The 19,162-nt window shown below is 34.1% G+C and overlaps 1 protein-coding gene across 3 annotated transcripts in view; it reads left to right on the top strand.

Moving 5' to 3' along the window:
* pps (protein partner of snf) overlaps positions 1 to 19,040 on the top strand; it is a 44,761-nt gene extending 25,721 nt beyond the window's left edge. For all 3 annotated transcript variants that reach the window (XM_022086364.2, XM_087352802.1, XM_022086365.2), the window contains 5 exons: positions 2,976 to 3,310; positions 3,939 to 5,455; positions 6,380 to 6,735; positions 7,360 to 8,281; positions 9,103 to 19,040. In XM_022086364.2, coding sequence (XP_021942056.1) covers positions 2,976 to 3,310; positions 3,939 to 5,455; positions 6,380 to 6,735; positions 7,360 to 8,281; positions 9,103 to 10,845 — 4,873 coding nt within the window. In that variant the 3' untranslated portion in view covers positions 10,846 to 19,040. The remainder of the gene's footprint in view (positions 1 to 2,975; positions 3,311 to 3,938; positions 5,456 to 6,379; positions 6,736 to 7,359; positions 8,282 to 9,102) is intronic.
* Positions 19,041 to 19,162: the final 122 nt, after the last annotated feature.

The raw sequence follows: 19,162 nt of genomic DNA, 5'->3' as shown, positions 1-19,162 counted from the left end.
TGAGAACCCAAAATCTTACTTTCTGAAAATTTGTTTTGTTTCCTGAACTATTAGGACTTGTTAACCTTTTCCCTGGTACTAGTGATTTCTGGACTTTGCTTATGTCTTAAATTTTATATTTATAAGTGTAATAAAATGTTTTTTGAAATTTTCATATTGTGGTAATCTTTACATTTATTCATTATTGCAGATTAAAGTGAGATTCTTCCAGTGAATTCTGATTAATTGATCTTTTATTAACCTGTGCTTTGTACACGTAAACCTTAAATACCTGCAATGCGGAAGTGTAATTTCCCAGTTTTCACTAGAATGGAAATAAGTTAAAAATTATAATAAATGCTATTCATGTGTTAGAAGTAATTCATTAAAGTACTAACCACAATATCCATATTGTCATTATAGTACTGTTATATAAACTGGTAGAAAGACCAGTAGGCTATATGCATCCGTGCTATTTCTAACCTATCATAAATTGTGAAATTAACTAAATAATTTGTATCTTAATTGCGTCATGTTTGTGTTTTATTGATACAATATTTTATTTTCCGTCTATACACAAACTTAAAATAATGTTGTTTAAAATTACTTAAAATTATAACATTCTCAGTAGATACTGTATCTTGTTACATTTTTTGTATTGACGACATGTTTCAATGTGTATTACATCATCATCAGGTCTAATCAATTTTAAAAACTGTTGTACATCTTGCGTTGCGTATATTGATTTGTTTGGTTTTAAGTTTTGTCTCTCCTTTAAATTTGGAGGTTGTGCTTGGATGTTTTATATCAGGTTGTAAGTGATGTGTTGTGTGTCCGATATTAAGGGACGGTAGACTGCCGATATAAAACATCCAAGCACAACCTCCAAATTTAAAGGAGAGACAAAACTTAAAACCAAACAAATCAATATACGCAACGCAAGATGTACAACAGTTTTTAAAATTGATAGACCTGATGATGATGTAATACACATTGAAACATGTCGTCAATACAAAAAATGTAACAAGATACAGTATCTACTGAGAATGTTATAATTTTAAGTAATTTTAAACAACATTATTTTAAGTTTGTGTATAGACGGAAAATAAAATATTGAACTAAATAACTTCTTAAATGTAGCATTATTATATATGCTGATGTAGTTTATTATCTAAGAAGTATAGTGAATATTAGAAATGATTTTGATAAACATAAGCTCTTGATTTATAAGTATCACCTAATATTGTGCGTAGTTATTAACAGATATGGGTCACCAATCCTAACTTAACCTATTTGGATGTTAGACTTCCAGCCTGACAAAATTGTTGTGTGAATAATTTATGGATCTGATGCTGAGGTTATATTGCACACTGAATATAAAATGTAACTTTTGTTACAATGATATCACGGAATAATTGAGTGTGGGGTAACAGTTTAGGTGTCGGGATAATAAGGAATTACAGGAACTTGAATTAGACAATCACTTGTATCCTTGTACTGGATAATATTTAGTTACATATTTATTGATTTTTGTGAAGGAGATTCAGAAAAATTGAAAACAGTTTTATTTAATTTAGTATAAGATCAACTTGCTTATTGGTCAAATGCATGACTTAGCTTCATGGTTCACATGTTTGAAGTTATCTGTTTTGTTTCAGAAATTTGAAAATTATGATTAATTTTTAAAATGCAAATATGGCAATTAAGAAAGGAAGGAAGGAGTAGAGCAATACCCTAAGCTTACTTGGATCTTTTCCGTCACTGTATTTGCCCGCTGGATTTTTATACAAGAACGAAAGAATTCCTGACAATTGGTTTTAGCTGATCAAATTGAATTTCAAAGTGAATTGTTGAATATTGCTTTTAAAATAAGGCTGTTAGTGACGCATATTTAAAATAATAATGGCTGAAAGGAAAGGGAAATGGAAGAAAGATTATAAAACTAAATTGTAATGCTTTCATTTGCAAATTTACATTATACTAAATACTGTTTTTTTTGTGAGATGTCTTCATTTGATGCCACATTGTGTTTTCTTCATAATTTAATAGTGTTGTAAATTGAGTTGTTATTTACCCTTGTCTGTTACATTAGTCTTTGTATTATCTGGCATTTTCAATTATATGTCTGTCCTTAGGTTGGATAATTGGGACTTTACTGTACTTGGTTTTTTATTGCATCATAATTCTTCAGTTACGATGGGGAGTAGTCCATTTTCAGTTGATTTTCAAATTCAAATTGTAGTAGTGAAAAGGGTCAACATTGGACTTTTGTAGTGGAATATGTATCATACTGTCACTCTCTTTCATAAAGCAGTATAAGAATTGTTTCTAAAAAAGGACATTCTGTGGTCACATATGAAATTTACTATTGATTGTTTGAGTATTTGAAATGATGAAATATTTTGTCACATAACTTGGACACATTCTTTCACGCCCCTTCTCATATCTCAGTCCCATTTCTTTGCAGGGGAAAAAAACACTGATTTAAGACTAAGGCAAGTTAATTATTGGTAGTGTCTTTTTCTGTGATATATCATCATGGCTTGGCCCTCTGCAGTGATGTAATATCAGTGTTTGTGCAGGTATGGGCATGGAATTTGATAATCCATGGCAGTCGTTGTTACAGACATAGCATTTTAAATCACAAGTGTATGAAGGAAGAAAATTAAAATCTGTGCAACCTAGAAACCATTAACACAACACATCTTTTTTCTAAGTTACACTTTTCTGACACGTCCCATCTACTTGCCAGTGACAGCCTACTTTTGGCTGGCTGTTGCCACTCAATCCTGATAACAAATCTGTACTTGCTTTATGTTGTTAGGAAATGACTGTTCTGTAAAAGAGTTTTTGTCACTTGAAAGTTCTAACAACACACACATATACGTTAGATATTACATAATAAATTTTAATCTTTGCTTTCTGTTGAATGCATCAAGTGTAGTAAACGCTCACTTAAATGAATGGACCAACAGAGAATGCTCTTGATTTTGCAGTGTGAGTGATGGAGTTATGTACTGCATAGTATGCAAGAAAGAAGCGCGTCCATCCAGCATCTATTGCAGTGACTCATGCATTCTGAAACATGCTCAGGAGTCACTCAGCCTAATCAACAAAGAGAAGCATGTACCAGCTGGAACACTGGCTGCTGCACAAATGGGCCATAACCAACACCAGTTGTCAGCACCTCATGGACAGAATGAACAGCAGTTGCGGCAACATTTGGCAGCCTCTGGAAATGTAGCTGCTGGTGCTTCAGCACAGATTCCAAGGGCCAAACCTGATGCCCGAGTCATTGTATTTGAAAGAAAAACAGGAAGACTTTTGGCAGGTAAATTTGTATGTTTATGTTAATCTGAATTACTCCAAAAACACTTTCATTAAAATATGTGAGAAAGTTTCTCTTGCATCTTATTTTGGTCTTCTTATGATGGGCTACATGCATCACTGCTCCAGTTTCATTGTGACTTCCATTTGATCTACTAGTCAGGGCTCTAGAAATATGCTATCTATAGTTAAAGTTCTGGAATTGTCAATTTTTTAGGATAGATAGTAGAACCTGTTTTTATCATATGTTTATAAAATAAATTCTATTTACAAAGTTATTTCATAGTACAGAAATGGAATTAATAGAAGTAGGTAATAAGAATTGAAAGCTGTTGAAAAAATATTGTGTTTTTGTTATGAAATTATGGAAAACTCATGGTGCCTTTTGTTTGTACAGAACTTTATAAATTAAAATCTAAAACATGAATATATTCTACTACACATTTATAGGTTTTTATAAAATATATTTTTTCTATGATTATGTTAATGATCCATTAATATGAACAGATGTAATGAATATATGCTCACATTTTCAAAATAAATTCACTTCAGGTCAACAGGTGACTACTTTCAAACCCTATAAATGTAGTACTTGCTAACTATAGGAATTGTTTTGTCTCACAATGTTTCAGGTCCAAATGCTCCTACAGCAGGGAACTTGAAGACCTGGTTGAAAGATAATCCAACGTTTGAAGTTGTTCGGCCAGGAGTTTTGCCAACAACCAAGTTTTACAATCAGAAAGTAGCTACACAACAAAAGCAAGTTCAAAATACAAAATCACTTTATATGCAACCAAAGGTTGTTACAATTCAGTCCAAATCTGTCACCATCCATCCGAAACCTGCAGCAGGTGCAGTATCACCAACAAAGCCTCAGGTAGTTCCTTTAGTGAGTCGAGTCCATAAACCAGCAGTATTGACTCCAACTGTAATTACTGCACGAGAGGTATCTACAAAGAGTGTTGCAAAAGTTGGTCAGGGAGTGAAGTCCCCAACTGGAACTGCAAAGACTATAAACAAATCTACATCAAATGTTACAAATGTAGCACAGGGAGGGAAACCAGTGCAGACCCCTGCAATTTCCAAAGTTGCAGCAACTTCTACAGTTAAGGAAAATACGGTTGCTAAGAGTCAGACACCTGTAGTAGTAAAGAAAGTTGAGGTTAAACGCACTTCATCAACATCATCAACAGAAGCTCCAAGGAAGGAAGAGGAAAAACCTCCAGGTCCAGAACCAATCAGAATTAATGTCCGTAAAACGCTACAAGAACTTCTTCAGAGTCGAATACAAGAATGCACAGATCTTATTGTGGGAGAAGAGGATATTCAGAAAATAGCACTTAATATTGAGGAGGAAATGCACACATACTTCAGAGACACAGGAATCAAATACAAATCAAAATATAGGAGCCTTGTTTTTAATATTAAAGATCCTAAGAACTTGACTCTTTTTCGAAAGATTGCTGATAAGTCAGTGACTCCTTTTCAGTTGGTACGACTGTCTCCTGAAGAATTGGCTTCACAGGAGTTGGCCCAGTGGCGTGAAAGGGAGGCAAAGCATCAGTTAGAGATGATTAAAAAGAATGAACTAGATTTGATGGCTCTATCAAAGACATATGTAATGAAAACACACAAAGGTGAACAGGTAATAGAAACAGATGAGGGTGTGAAGACTGATGTTCCAGAGCTAGTAGATGCATCTGCAGTGCCAGATATAGTTTCTGCTCTGAACAATTCTGTGTCTTCGACAGTGGAAGATACAACCTTAGAAGAAGACAGAGAAAAGATCAAAGATAAAGGAAAAGAAGGCAAAGATAAGGAGAAAAGAAAGGAAAAAGATCGAAGTTCAAGAGATAGAGAAAAATTAAAACGTGATGAAAAAAAGAAGGGAAGTCGTGATAGGGAACGTTCTAAAGATAAGGATGGAACCAGGCATGAAAGTCGTCGAGACACCGGTCGAAGTGACCGAGATGGCAAGCGAAGTGGAGAACGGGGAAAGTCTAGTAGTAAGAATAAGCATCACCACCATCACCATGGTTCTTCTGAACGAGACAGGAACAGGAAGGAACGAAGAGATGATGAATTGAAGAAAGATGAAATGCGGCTTACAAAGGAAGATATAAAGAAAAGTATCAAAGGAGAAAGTAAGGTAAGGATTTTGTCATGTGAATTTTGCTAATTAAGCACTTGGAGGAAGTTTTAATGTAAATGTATTTTACCGTTAGGCCCTCTGTTCTGTACAAAATTACCAGATAGAAGCTTTCTTGTATGAAATTGCCCTTAATGTATTTATTTATTGCCACTGTGCAATATCCCTATGGTCCTTTTCTATAAAAGTAAATTACACAGTACATCAGACTTTGTCTTACCATCTTTTCTGTGTAAGATGAAGATGAATTTCTTGACTGATATTGTATAGTAATTTGCTGATAATTTCATTAACATGGCTTTCTTACTATATCTCGTAATGATGGTTTCGTGGGTGAAGTATACTGCAAACAGATTTCATGCTGTAATCCTTTTCACTTTTTTTTTGTTGTTGTTGCAAAAAGTGCATAAAATGAACAGTTACCATGGATGTCTTATTTGTGTGTGTGTATCAGCTAAATTATTTTGATTAAATCTGATATTGGAAAGGGGAGGGGGTGTCCTGCATTAAATATTTTTTAGGTGAATGTAATTTAAGTTCATATTGGCTCAATATAACCCCTATTTTGTATGTAACTTTAACTTTATATATATATATATATATATATATATATATATATATATATATATTCCCTCCCTTCCAAAACAGTTTACCTATAACTTTTATTTAAACATTTTTTTGATGTGGTTAACATTTAATGATGTACAAGAAAAAATAATTTCCAACTTCACAGAGTGGTGTCTGAATGACAAATATCTTTGCAGCAATGCATTTGTATTTGCTGTAAGTGAACATGATTCTGAATAAGGTATTCAAAATTGCACAGAAATAAATTCAGAAAATGTATGTACTCTATTGGAGTATACGTTTTAGTTTCATTTCAATTTAGGTCACTTATAACTTGCATGCTACTCTTGTTTCTAGGTTGCAGTTGATAGCAGAATTGAACAAGGTGTGAAGAATGACATAAAGACAGAAAATGAAGACCAAATTAAAGTAGATTCTTTGGATCAGGTTAAGGTAGAAGAAGACAGTGATTTATCTGACAGAGAACCAAGTTCCACTGTGACAATCAAGACTCCAGACATCAATAACATTGATGATAGTTCAACTTTGGGAACTGTGGACATTGATAAGAGTGCAGGGGCATCTGCGACAGTATGGAAGGGTTTTGTCAATATGCCAGATGTAGCAAAGTTTTTTACCACAGTTCAGGTTGTGTCTGGGGATTCACAGAATCTGTGCAAAGATCTTCCTGACACAGTGGACATAGTTGGCAGGTATGTGTAATCATTTTATTTATAGCATGGTATTGTATTGGTCATATCTTCATGGTATAGAGTCTTCCTGAGCAGCTGATAATTTTTAAATTGGTTGAACAATTTTATGCTACTGTGAAATCCAAACTTTGGTGTAGAAGTAACATTTAATATTCAACATCATACAGTAGAAAAGCATCATTATCGATCCCAAAAATCAGACACTCCTCCCGTCGATGCTGAGGTTTCTCAAGTGAACCTTTCCCTTAACGTTTCTTAACCAGCATATCTGTACATGCCCCACCCATCTCACCTACTGTCTCAGTCATATTTATTTGCTTAACACCTTCCCTGTTAATGAATATATGTTTGTCAGTATGCAAGCTAATGAGCCAGTAATCACCCTGTTGTGAGTGTTAGACACTTGTACAGTTTTTCTTCCTCACACATTTCAGTTCAAAATATTGTATTTAAAATTAAAAGATTTTGATAATAAAATTTTGCATTGGCACTTATCAAACTTAACATGTGGAATTTTGAATAACTGAAATATCATAGTCTACATTCACTGCAGGTAACAAAAATGTTAGTGTATAGTAGTTTCAAGGTTGTGTTCACTAACCATATTTTTCTGATTTTTAACAGGATCATACCTGAAACAGTTTGGGACTATATCTCAAAAATGAAAAAGTCTGGAACCAAAGAAATATTAGTAATACGTTTGACAGCAGCAAATGATGAAGAGAAGATACCATACATCACACTTTACACATATCTTAATACCAGAAATCGCTTGGGAGTTGTTGGAAATGTTTCCAAATTGATTAAAGATTTCTATATTATGCCTCTTGCAAGCCATAATCCAGTACCACAAGTCTTACTGCCATTAGATGGACCTGGTTTTGAAGATTACAGACCACATTTGCTACTTGGAATACTAGTCAGAGCTCGACGAAAGAGACTTGCTCCAGAACTCACTTACATAGCCAAAGTGCCGAAACGCCCTCCACCTCTCCCGTCTGTGTTAGAGACTACAGAGAGAAGTTACACACCCCCACTTCCTGGTTCAGGGGATGATATTGGCAGTCTGACACCACCAAATCCCCCACCTAAGTTAGTAGCATCTGAGGGTTACACACCACCTCATTCACCAAAACGTGTGTTGTTTGGCGCAAAGAAGTTTCGTGCTAATACAGATCCAAGATTATCACGTAAACAAAACCAGGACACTGGGCATGATGGGAAAATTTTGGAGAAAAGAGATGAAGAGTTGATTCCTGGTGTCATTGTTCCTTCAGACACACCTAAATTCAATCTGAGTTCTATGGATGATGATGATGCACCATATAGCCCTGGTGGTGGAATGGATGAAGACATTGGAGAATCTAGTGAAGATAATCTGCTTGCTACACCAAAGAATCCTTCTGAACTTCAGAGGAAAATGGAGGAACTCAATCGAAAAATTGAAGAGCAGAAGCAGCAAATTCAGAGTATCAGTAGTGCTATTGTGGGAACTGATTCTGCTGTTGTATCTGCAGTTGGGGTAACTGGGGTGGAATCATTGCAGGTATGATTAAACTTCCATGCCATTACTTATAGTAGAATTAGGTTTCTTAGGTTTTCTGGTGTATTTCACTAAAATGTTAATAAGGTATTGAAACTTCAGTTTCCTTAAGACGCACGGTGGAATAAAGATGTGTTTAATGTTCATGTTAATTCTCTTGAAAATTGTAAATTTTACTTAAAGTTGTTGGGGTTAGGGACACACATACGAGACTCATAGACTTGATTATTCCATAAGTTTGACTATATAAATAAAGATGGTAGGTTAAATATGACACTTTTTTAAAAGATGTGGAGAACTCGTATATTCATAACAGTTTGTAATTTGTTCTTGATGACTATGGAGCTATTGTGAACATATGCTGGATGGTTATTGAAAAATTTTTGGTTGTTTGTTAGCTGCCAGATGAATTTCCAGGATGGAATGTTCACGTGGTTTTCCATTTAAATACTTGTTCTTTCCAGTTATGTTTCTTTATTCTTCTTCTGCTTCTTTCATGCCTTGGGTTCACATATTTTTCTTAGCACTTTTGTTTCTAATTAGTTTTTCTCATATGGTAAGATACTATCTCAGAACCATACAGGTACATAAATTATTTCTTTTGTTCTTCTGTAAGTTGTTGACTTGTTTAACTCAGTTACATTTCCAAAGAAAAAGAACAGAAAAATACAATAATGTATGTATTTGTGTATGCATGGTCATGGAGAGCACACATGTCCAATGTGTTTGCCCACTGGAATGCAAGGTCATAATGAAATGTGGACAGTGTCACATTATAATTTTCATTTTAAATTGAAGTATGAATGATGTTCCTTTTTTTACAGGCAAGTACAGTTATGCATGGCTACTTGATTGGCTCTGGAGATGAACCATGTGCCTCTGCATCTACTGCTAATGTGGACACTGAAGATGAAAATGAAGCTTACAGTCCATCTCGATCATTTACTCCCCCACCATCAGACTCAATTCCATTTATTGGAGCACCAAGTGATCCTACTACTACTGTACTTTCTGCTATACCATCTAACATATCTTTGCCTTCAAATCTTAGTGAAATTCTTGCCAGTATAAAGAGACGTGAATCAGATGGTTCTTCATTGACAACAGGTATTGGTAAGGGAATCAACCTTAAGGAAGATCCTATTGTTCAAAATTATGCCAGTGGAAGGTCATCAGATGACTTAAAATCAACAAAGTCAGAAAATGATGATCTAAATTATGTACCTCAAAAAGATGAAACATCTTCACCAGATCCAGGATCATATGCTTCAAGTTCAGTCTCTTCTCTAACCCAGTCTTCATTCACATCCAGTACTACAGCTACAAAAGCAAGTCTTCTGAATCCTGCTTCATCAGTAGTTCCAGCTCTGTTATCACTTTCAACACCTGTAGTCCATCCCCCATTAACAAAGACAGAAGCAAATCTTGCTAGAGACCCACGTCAAAAACAGACAGACATGATGAAACCAACAACCACTTTAAGCTCTTTGTCAGATGATGATTTGATTAAAAAAGCCATGGAGATGGAATTAGCAACAGCTGTAGCAGAAAAACAGAGTGCAATGATGAATTCTACACTTCAGCAGCCTCTTCCTCCAGGAGTAGACAGTTTCCCAGTGCCACCTGCATCAGCAGGACCACCATCACTGCAACCCCCTGTTAAACCCTCACATACTTCTGTGAAATCTCTTCCTTCTGGTCAGCCGCTACCTCCAGGTCTTGAAGATGAAGAATACCCATCTTACGCATCATCATATGCGCCCCCTCCCCCTTCCTCTCAGACTCCTACACCACCGCATGCAATACAGCCACTTGTACCACATCAGATACCACCTCAAACTGTCAACTACCCTGTCAGACATACTAATCCAGTGCCATACCACATGCAACCCCATCATTATAATCCCCCACCACCTTCAACATACAACATGGGGCCACCCTCTCATGTTGGAGCCACTCAAGGAAGCAGTTTCAGTTCTTCATATGTATCAGCTCCTCCTGTTCTGTATGGTGGAGGAAATGCAGGAAAAGCCACACCAAAACCTGTGGAAGATACTGTGTCAATGTTAGGAAACAAGCGCAAATATCATGAAATGGAAGATGACATCCCTGATTCTGAGAAACGAGAACCTTCTAATGGCGGGCAAAGAAGAGAACCATGGGATAAGAAGGTTCCAATTCCGATGCGAGGACGATTCAATCCACGTGGTGGCATGAGGGGTGGAGGGGGTAGATTTGGTGGTTGTGGTGGAGGTCCTCATTCACAAAGGGGCTACTTAAGGCCTCGTGGTGGAAGGAATGGGCCCCCACACCGGACAAGGTGGGGTCCACCAGCCTCAGATGATGATTTGAAGTCGTCTCGTTATGATGCTAATATTCGTTCTGAGTGGGACTCACATATTAAGGAGTTTGAGGAAAAGCAGCGGGAACGAACGAGAGAGATGAAACACAGAGAGAGGGAACGGAATAGGGACAGACCTGCTGCTAGCACCAGTAGGTCGTATGCTAGTGGGTCAAGAAGCAGTAAAAGTAGAAACAGTGATAAAGGTAGTGATGATTCTTCATAGATAGCAGTGAGTGTTTTAAAGATTGGAATGTAGTGCAAATATATGGTTGCCCATGGAAAATGTGCATCTCTGTTGACTGGTAGCCATGTGATAATGATGCCAGATTTTGTGCAGAAAGTGAGATTTGGGTTGACTGATCTCATAGTTCTTGTTGTTTAATAAGTGTTGGTATTTGGCTGTAAATATTAAGGGTAGGGCATTCTTCAAACAATGCTATTATAGAATTGTGCTTGCATATATATAACTGTTAATATCTTTCTATGAAGTATGCAGGACGTGATTCAATATATTTGTTGTGCCCTGAGATTGAATATGATAGTGATATAAACATTAGATTTAATATCCTGAACAGCACTGAAACTGAATGATTTTCAATACTTTGCAGGCTAAGTACATGTGAAAAATCATGTGATATAATCTTGTATAAAATGGTTTCCAGGCAGTTTGCATTACACTTTAAGTGAGGAAGTAGAACATGGACTCGATCTATTTGGTAATTTTACTTGTGTTGTAAATGACGTTAGAAGTGATAAACATCATGCCATTTTTTTCTTATCTTATTTCTGCCTACCAAGCATTTAGTTTGAGTTAGATTTTATTTTGCAGAAAATACAATGTGTTGATATGTATAGATATATGAATGAAAAACTAGTGAATAGATAATTATACAAAAACTTGAGTTTTTTGTTAAGTACAAACAGGTTTTTTTTATTGTCAAGAAATTTACAGTGTTCATGGTGCATTATCATCTGATTGTACATTCAGATCAGCAATGTCACTGTCTATAATTTTACCAATGTATTTAAATATTAATATACTATGTGTACCTGAACCAACTGCTAAGTACTGTTCTTCAAACACTGCCATTTTGTAAAACAGTTTAGCACAAAATTATCGCTAATTTCTTCCCATTTCTGTAGAAATTGTTTTATGGATATCTTATGATGATTTTAAATATTTGAAGGCTAGATATGGAAAGTATCAAATGACAGTATGCCACTTCTTTGTGGAGTGGCTTGCTGGTTGCCTCTTATACCTGTGGCTTCCATAAGGTTTTGAAGAAAAAACAGATTTTCTTAAGAAAACGAGAACGACCGTCTTTTTCTTACCCCTTGTGGTTTGAAGATGTGATTTTTCACCCTTTATTTTGCTAATATTTAATATATTCATATTATTACTCTGTTCTCTCTATCATCACAGTTATTTGCAGTACTGTCAGTAAATAATCATTCATTCAATTTCATGTAGAGAGAGCAGTCATATCACAGTCCTCCATCTTTGGCTTGACTTCACTTTAATTATGATGTTTTTGCATGTAATTAATACAGAACATACTGAAACTACCAAGATTCTGTGGTATATGCAAGAACTTGGTGATACAAAGCATATCCATTACCGACAATAATTTAATTTACAGAATGCAGGCAAGGAGGCTTGTTATGATAGTAATCTGAAGGGGTAGGACACAGTTATTAAGTAGGATTTGATCTTGAGCACATTTATTTATCACTGATCCTGTTATAATATTATAAATTTTCAACACTTTCAAATATGACACGGTTTATAAATCTTAAAAAATCTTGAGTAGTGAAACATCATAATTTCCTTTGCATAATACAGTATATTACAATAATTACATGACCAGAAATAATTTATGAAATTGAATCAAATAGCATTGATATTTATGTCTATATTTTGAAAATATGGCTGTTCCATACATGTTTTTCTTTTTTCATTTCTAACAGAAAAGTATTGTGTTATAAATAAATGTAAACGAAAATAGATGAAAATGATTAACCAAATTGCCAGAAAATAGGACCATGGAATTATAAACAAAGCACTGAACAAAGGCAGAATTTGTAGTCCACTGTCAAGCATTGCATGACATGCTGTCTCATGCAGGAAATGAACATTAGACCACAGAAGTTATGTGCTTTTTTAGGATGATGCCATAAAAAGAACTGCCTAGTAAAAAATCATGCTGGAAGGGACTACCATTTGGACTAAATTATACCTATCATCTCTTGATATTTTTTTATTTTAATTTTTTAGCTGGCTGAATACAAATTTGTGTTTTTAAATTTTATATTGTTGTTGTCATAATCAGTTGAACAGTATTATTATGGTCCATATTATCTTATTTTTTATGATCCCAGTGTAGAGTAATGACATCAGTTTACATTATTCCATCTCTAAAATTTATCTAATAACTGCTGTGCAGGTTGGTTATATTCTGTGCATTTAAAGTTCACATATTATAGTTTTTAACCCTTGCAGTCCATTAATGAATAAAATTTCACATTCTCTGAATCTGAGAAATGTAATTTTATTACATATAAATTTGTTGAGTGATGGCTTCACAAAATGATTGTGCTTTGTAGACTTGATAAGAAATTTACATTCATTTTAGATACGGGACCTTAGGTTTTTATTGGTTTGGTTCACAAGTAAATTTGTGGTTAAAGTTTAGAAATAAGAACAAATGTTTTGTTAAACGTTATTAATTCAGCATCTTAAAAAATAGTATTTAATTTGGAATAATTTGGTTTATTCTGCTCCTAGAATATTGTCAGAAAATAATGAATAGTTTGCAGATAACTAGAAAATGGTCATCAGTTCATGAGTGATTTAAAGAAAATTAAAATTAATTATTCAGTAGTTTTTATGTATAGCATACTGTTGAACCCTTACAAGGCGTGACACCTATATAATTTGAGTTCTTAACATCATTAAATAAAGTAATTTTTATAAGGAGACTGAATATCCTTCCACCTATAGTGTGACACCATCAAGATATGTTTATGGGGATTCTTACAGAAGTTTAACATACTTGATTGCTAGGCTGCCACTGTATGAAGGTCTTACCTAATTGAGGGGTACGGGTCTTTTGTATGCAGTTATTCAGCTATCAGTAATTTACCTTTGTGTTAAACCCAGAGGTTCATCAGCATTATCACAAAAGCCTGCTTGTGCACCCTGTCCTCTGCCCACAGATGTAAATATATTGTTAAATATTAATGGTGTTTTCATTAACTGCTTCCAAAAAAATCTTGTGTTGATGCTTGCAGTTAGGAATGAATTTATGATCGTAAAAGTACAAACAGGCAATGTCCATTTCAGTAGACTTCAGGTTGTCTTCCTTAGGTCCCACTTCTAATCTGTTGGGTTTTGTGGGGTACAAACTGAACATGGGTGAAATGATCATCAGTATTCTGCCTCTTCCCTTTCCTTCTGTTTTACTGTTTATTTCTCTTCCACTGACAAAATCAGTGATGAATACCTTGCAATTCACCCTACCAGTCAGATGATTGTTGTAATACAGCGCAGTATTATGTGGCCTGCTTAAGAACGTAAAGTGACATGTGGAACACTATTTTTATACTGAGTGTATGAAGTATATAATACATTATCAGTACATTATTTTCTGTGCTTTATTACTTTAAGTACTAATGCTTGTTGCATGTACAGTTGATCTTCCCATATTTTCTTCAGGCATCAAATATTTCTCTTCCCTCATAGGTTTACATTTCATAATCAGCTGAGATATTCTTTCTAACTTCCATCCTTTGTATGTGGTTTGCCCATTTCTTCCTACAACTATCTATAGCTCATTTCACTTGCTCTAAGTGTACTTCTATCTAACATTATCCAGGTGTCACTGCCATACAATGAACTTGGTACTGACATGACTATAAAATTTTAATATTGTATTCATCCTTCATTACTTCCCAAATTTTGTGCTGTATGTTTTTAAATCTTTCAAATATGGTGCAATTTACTGTGTCCTCTGAAAAGCCATTACTTGACTTTTATGTTCTGATATTTCTCTTAGTTTATAGAGCTAATGTACAGCTTTCTGCAGACATATTTACTGTTTATTTTCTCTGAGCAGTATATTCATGTTATACCTGTCCCTTTTCTTTATCACCACACTATGAAGGCATGAAGTAATGGGTAATGCGCTACACTGAGGTGAGTGGTCGGTTTCGCTCGGTTACCAATTGGACAAGAGGCTGGTGGATCCCAGAACCAGTCTGAATGTGATGGCAAAGGTAAAAATCCTATTCATGTTGAGAACTGAATTCTGATTGTCCAGTTTGCAAAAACCCACTCAGCTATTTGGATCATAGCAGGACACACATGAGGTAAATGAATATGATGATTGATGTTGACGCATGACTTGTAGATAGATGATGTTTCAGAGGAATTTACTGCTTCTGTCTTCAGCTCTAAGATGGCAGCATTAAGTTCTGAAAAATTGATATCTGCCTAAAAGTCCATAGGAGATTAAAACCTAGAAGACCAACATTGACATCTTCACCACCATGACAATCTCAGATCATAAATGAAAATGGTTTTATGGATGGTGTAAATGCAAACTGCCATTGCATCATCTACTTCCTTGTGTTCGTACGAGCAGTCTGAAATCCAGTTACACATGGTCTTATTCCATTTATGGAATCTGATCTATAAAAGAAAACTACTTTGGTTGTATTTCAATATTTTTCACACTGCTGTCCACTGCACATAATAAAGAGCATTAATTATGATTTTTCAGCTGTTTGTGCATTGTAAAGCAGTCATTGCAGAAGCTGTAATTGCAGATGAGGAAACTACTGTTAATGTGTTTAGGAGTTAGGGGAGTAAAGGAATAAGAGTTATTATTCTATTAGTGACAAGATCCTGATCTGAAGATAGTAATGAATTCCCAGAAATTGATGTCATCATGTAATTCTTCCAATAATATAGTTAATTCTGTATAAAGTTACTGAAAGAGGGGAAACCTGATAATGTAAGTATGTGTATATGAATATTTCTGAGAAAAGGAAATGAATTCCCTTCTTGGAGCATGAATATAATATTCCTTATAAAGTAAATTTGAGATTTTTAAAATGGTATATGTACTTACTATGTATGTACTAAAGGAAACTTGTATTGGGAAACGTGCTGTCTAATCAATACATATTTTGATTCAGTATAATTGGTCTCATTCCTAATCTGTTTTACAAGTATTTTTTGTAAATAACTACATTTTACATAGGGACAGAAAATAATTCTTATATTAATATTATATTTTTCTGTGTGCTTAATCTGGAGTCCAATAAAGTTTGTCAACAGCACAAATTGTTGATGAAATTAATTAATTTCAATAAAACTGCCACCAAATAAGTGTAAAACCTTTCCATTTGTTATTTATATTATTTGATCCACCTTAGAGAATTAGCTTGTTTAACATGCAGATCAATTATTTAATTTTCGTTGAACTTTAACCATTATAATTCTTGCATCACAGTTTCTGTGCAGTCCAGCTGGTCTTGTGTCACACTAGGAAATGGCTAAACCATTAAAACCCAGAATTAGAGTCTGTCCAGCAGCCCTACAGTAGGATGTTTAAATCCCCCATTCTCACTCAGTAAATGTTCATAAGCTGAATAGTTACCACAAACCAAAAATAGCAAAGCCTCATACACGGTGATAAGCCACATTTAAATTTTTGAAGACGCTTTTTGTCATCAGAGACCAACATAACAGTCTGTCCTGATGGAGACTGTCTCTGAAATGTCAGTCTGTATTGTATTGATGTGACAAAAATCTAAATATTACATTCAGTATTAAAAAACCATTGTGCTAGCAACAACAATTTTTGGTTGGTTGCAGGACTTTTCATTTGCTTAATCATTTGGATCAGTTGTACAACACAGTGCATATATTTGTATTTCAGAAGTGAAATAAAATTTTAGGACATAACACAAGTGTTCCATAAACTCTTCTAGAAAAATATTATGTTCCACTTCAATTCCAAGTGCAGGGTTTTTATTTGAAGTGGTATTAGTTATAATCAGACTTGTGAAGATGGCTGTTTTCTGGATTGTAGCACCATATAGTCTGATAGAAGTTTACCAATATTTCAGAGGTTCTTGCTGCATTGAAATGTTGGTAAACTTCTACCAGACTACATGGCACTACAATCCAGTAGATAGCCATCTTTGGACTTATCGCCGTGAAAACTCAAATCCTACAAATAAATTTGTGATCTAAAATTCTGCACTCTGTATTACTGTATTAAATATCATAAACAGTCAACTGTGAGAGCTAAAGGTTTTTGAATTTTCTCTTTCATGAAATTGTAAAACAGATATTAATGTGAATATGAATATATGTTTTAAGTGGCTTGAGCTGTGTTTATAACCAAAGCTCTTTTACTGGTGTAATATTGGCACTGTATGTGATACAACTAAGAAATAAAAACAAAATGTTTTTCATAAAAAAATGCTGAAAAAGACTTGACATCAAGAAACTATATAGTTGAGTTTATTTTAAGACATTAAATTCAACAAAAAAATTTTACTTACCAGAAAAAAATATTAATCAATACTTTTAATTCACATTGTAACATTTTAATACTGGGACCATTATAGTTTGAAAAATATAATAAACTGTGCTTGAAGAGTGGAAAGTTGAAATTGAACTATGGCAGTGTTATTAAATAAATGGGTAAGGACATGCTGGATTGTGATTGTTTAAGGCAGCATGGTCCAACTGCCTGCGAAAGTATTTGTTATTTTTTACTAGTTGGTACATCCAATTTATTAAAAATAATTGTTGCAGGAGCAAATTTAAAATAATATACAAGTCTGTAGTAGTTTGTGCACATTTAAATAAAATTTATATTTCAGCATATGCAATGGTAATTTGTCATTTCTGAATAAGTATTATTAAAGATAACGACAATGCAAAAATAGTGACAGTAGGGGTTTCTTGGCCCTTGGGTCCAACAGGAAAACTATTCTGGCCTGAGCGAGGAAAAAAGTTGGACCATCCTGGTTTAAGGGACTGCATCTTCACTAGAATGAAAAGCTGTATGTTTTGTTGTGTGACATAATGTGAATAAGGTTTTGTATTAGTTCATTTTGCTTTCTTCTGGATTATACTGTATAGTATTTTCATCATTTCAGACATTAAACTCTCAACTCTCAGTTTTTTTGGTGAATACTTTTTGTAGCTTTTCCAGAATAATGTTTAAGGAGGCATAAAAATTCAAGCAGTGAAAAGATTATCAACATGTTATGCTGAACATAATGATTGGCAGTAATCAAATTAAAATAGCAGCCAAGTACTGGGTTAGCCATAAATTCACTTTTACATGGAGGTTCTTCTCTGTTCCTGATTCTATCCATTATGTGTAGAATCTTTACATTTAAATTTGATGGAAGCATTTTATACAAGATTATGTGTGGTTAATATTCTGTATGGGAATACTATTTTCTCTGCTCATCAAACATATATTTAGACATTTATATATAAAATTACAGACAAGTAACTGTGTTACTGGATTCAGCATCCAGTCTACTTTCAAATCATTCTCAGTGGATGTTTGAATATAATCATATAAGTAGAATTTTTCTGTACAGTCATATGTTATTCTCAGCCATGAAGATTGTGACAATTTTATATATTATAATGATATTTGTTTTATCAATATATGACAATGTATTTAACATGGAATTTTGCCAATCACAAAATTATAGCAACATAAAATTATAAAAATAGTTTTGTTGCATAAAAGAGAATGTCTTTAGAATCATTCATTAAAAGATGTCATTATGCATCAAGTGACAATTTAATGCAAATACAAATGAAGTTAAATGTGAACTAGACATTCTGTGGATAGCCAGATGTCTGGCTGTGTGTATTGACAGTATGATTCATATTGTGTCTTTAAGCATGCATGAATTTGCACTGTCATCATCCATAGATGATGGTTAGTATAAACATTTTAACAAAAGAAATATTAAGACAGTTTGTGTAATGTAGATTCAATATAGGTGTTGAATTCTTTATTTTGCATGTCTACTATTTTTATACCATAACACTGGTGACATCTAAAATGTCAAGCAATAAATTTACTCCATTCATATAGTGTAAGGCAGTGGAATGATTTGGTTCTTGAACATGTTTTCCAGTAGTGCATGTTCACATCATAAAAAGTATTAAGCTACTATGTATTGAGTATAAAATATTTTACTCTTATATTATGCTGGTATAATTTGTGCATTTGACACTCACGTTAAATGATCTCTTAAACACTGTTTTTCGATGTACTATACAGCTGCTGACATATTTAGAAGCTTCTACACATAACAATCATTTATATAATATTATGTAATAAATTTACTCCTGCATAAGCAAAGGCAGTTTATGACTGAAGTTTTTGTAATTGTGTTGATATGTGAAGCACAAAGGCATTGAAATGGGGAGAAGTCAGTGTAGTCCGTATACTACCATTGTAGTAGTTTATGTCCTAATGATGGAGTCA

The sequence above is a fragment of the Zootermopsis nevadensis genome, unplaced genomic scaffold (genome assembly GCF_977971745.1).
Source record: "Zootermopsis nevadensis isolate Lab colony 2312 unplaced genomic scaffold, Znev_1.0 Znev_ptg000021l, whole genome shotgun sequence".
NCBI classification, from domain to species: Eukaryota; Metazoa; Arthropoda; class Insecta; order Blattodea; family Termopsidae; genus Zootermopsis; species Zootermopsis nevadensis.
The sequence above is the reverse complement of the archived record's forward strand: the minus strand, read 5'-3'. Positions and strand labels throughout refer to the sequence as shown.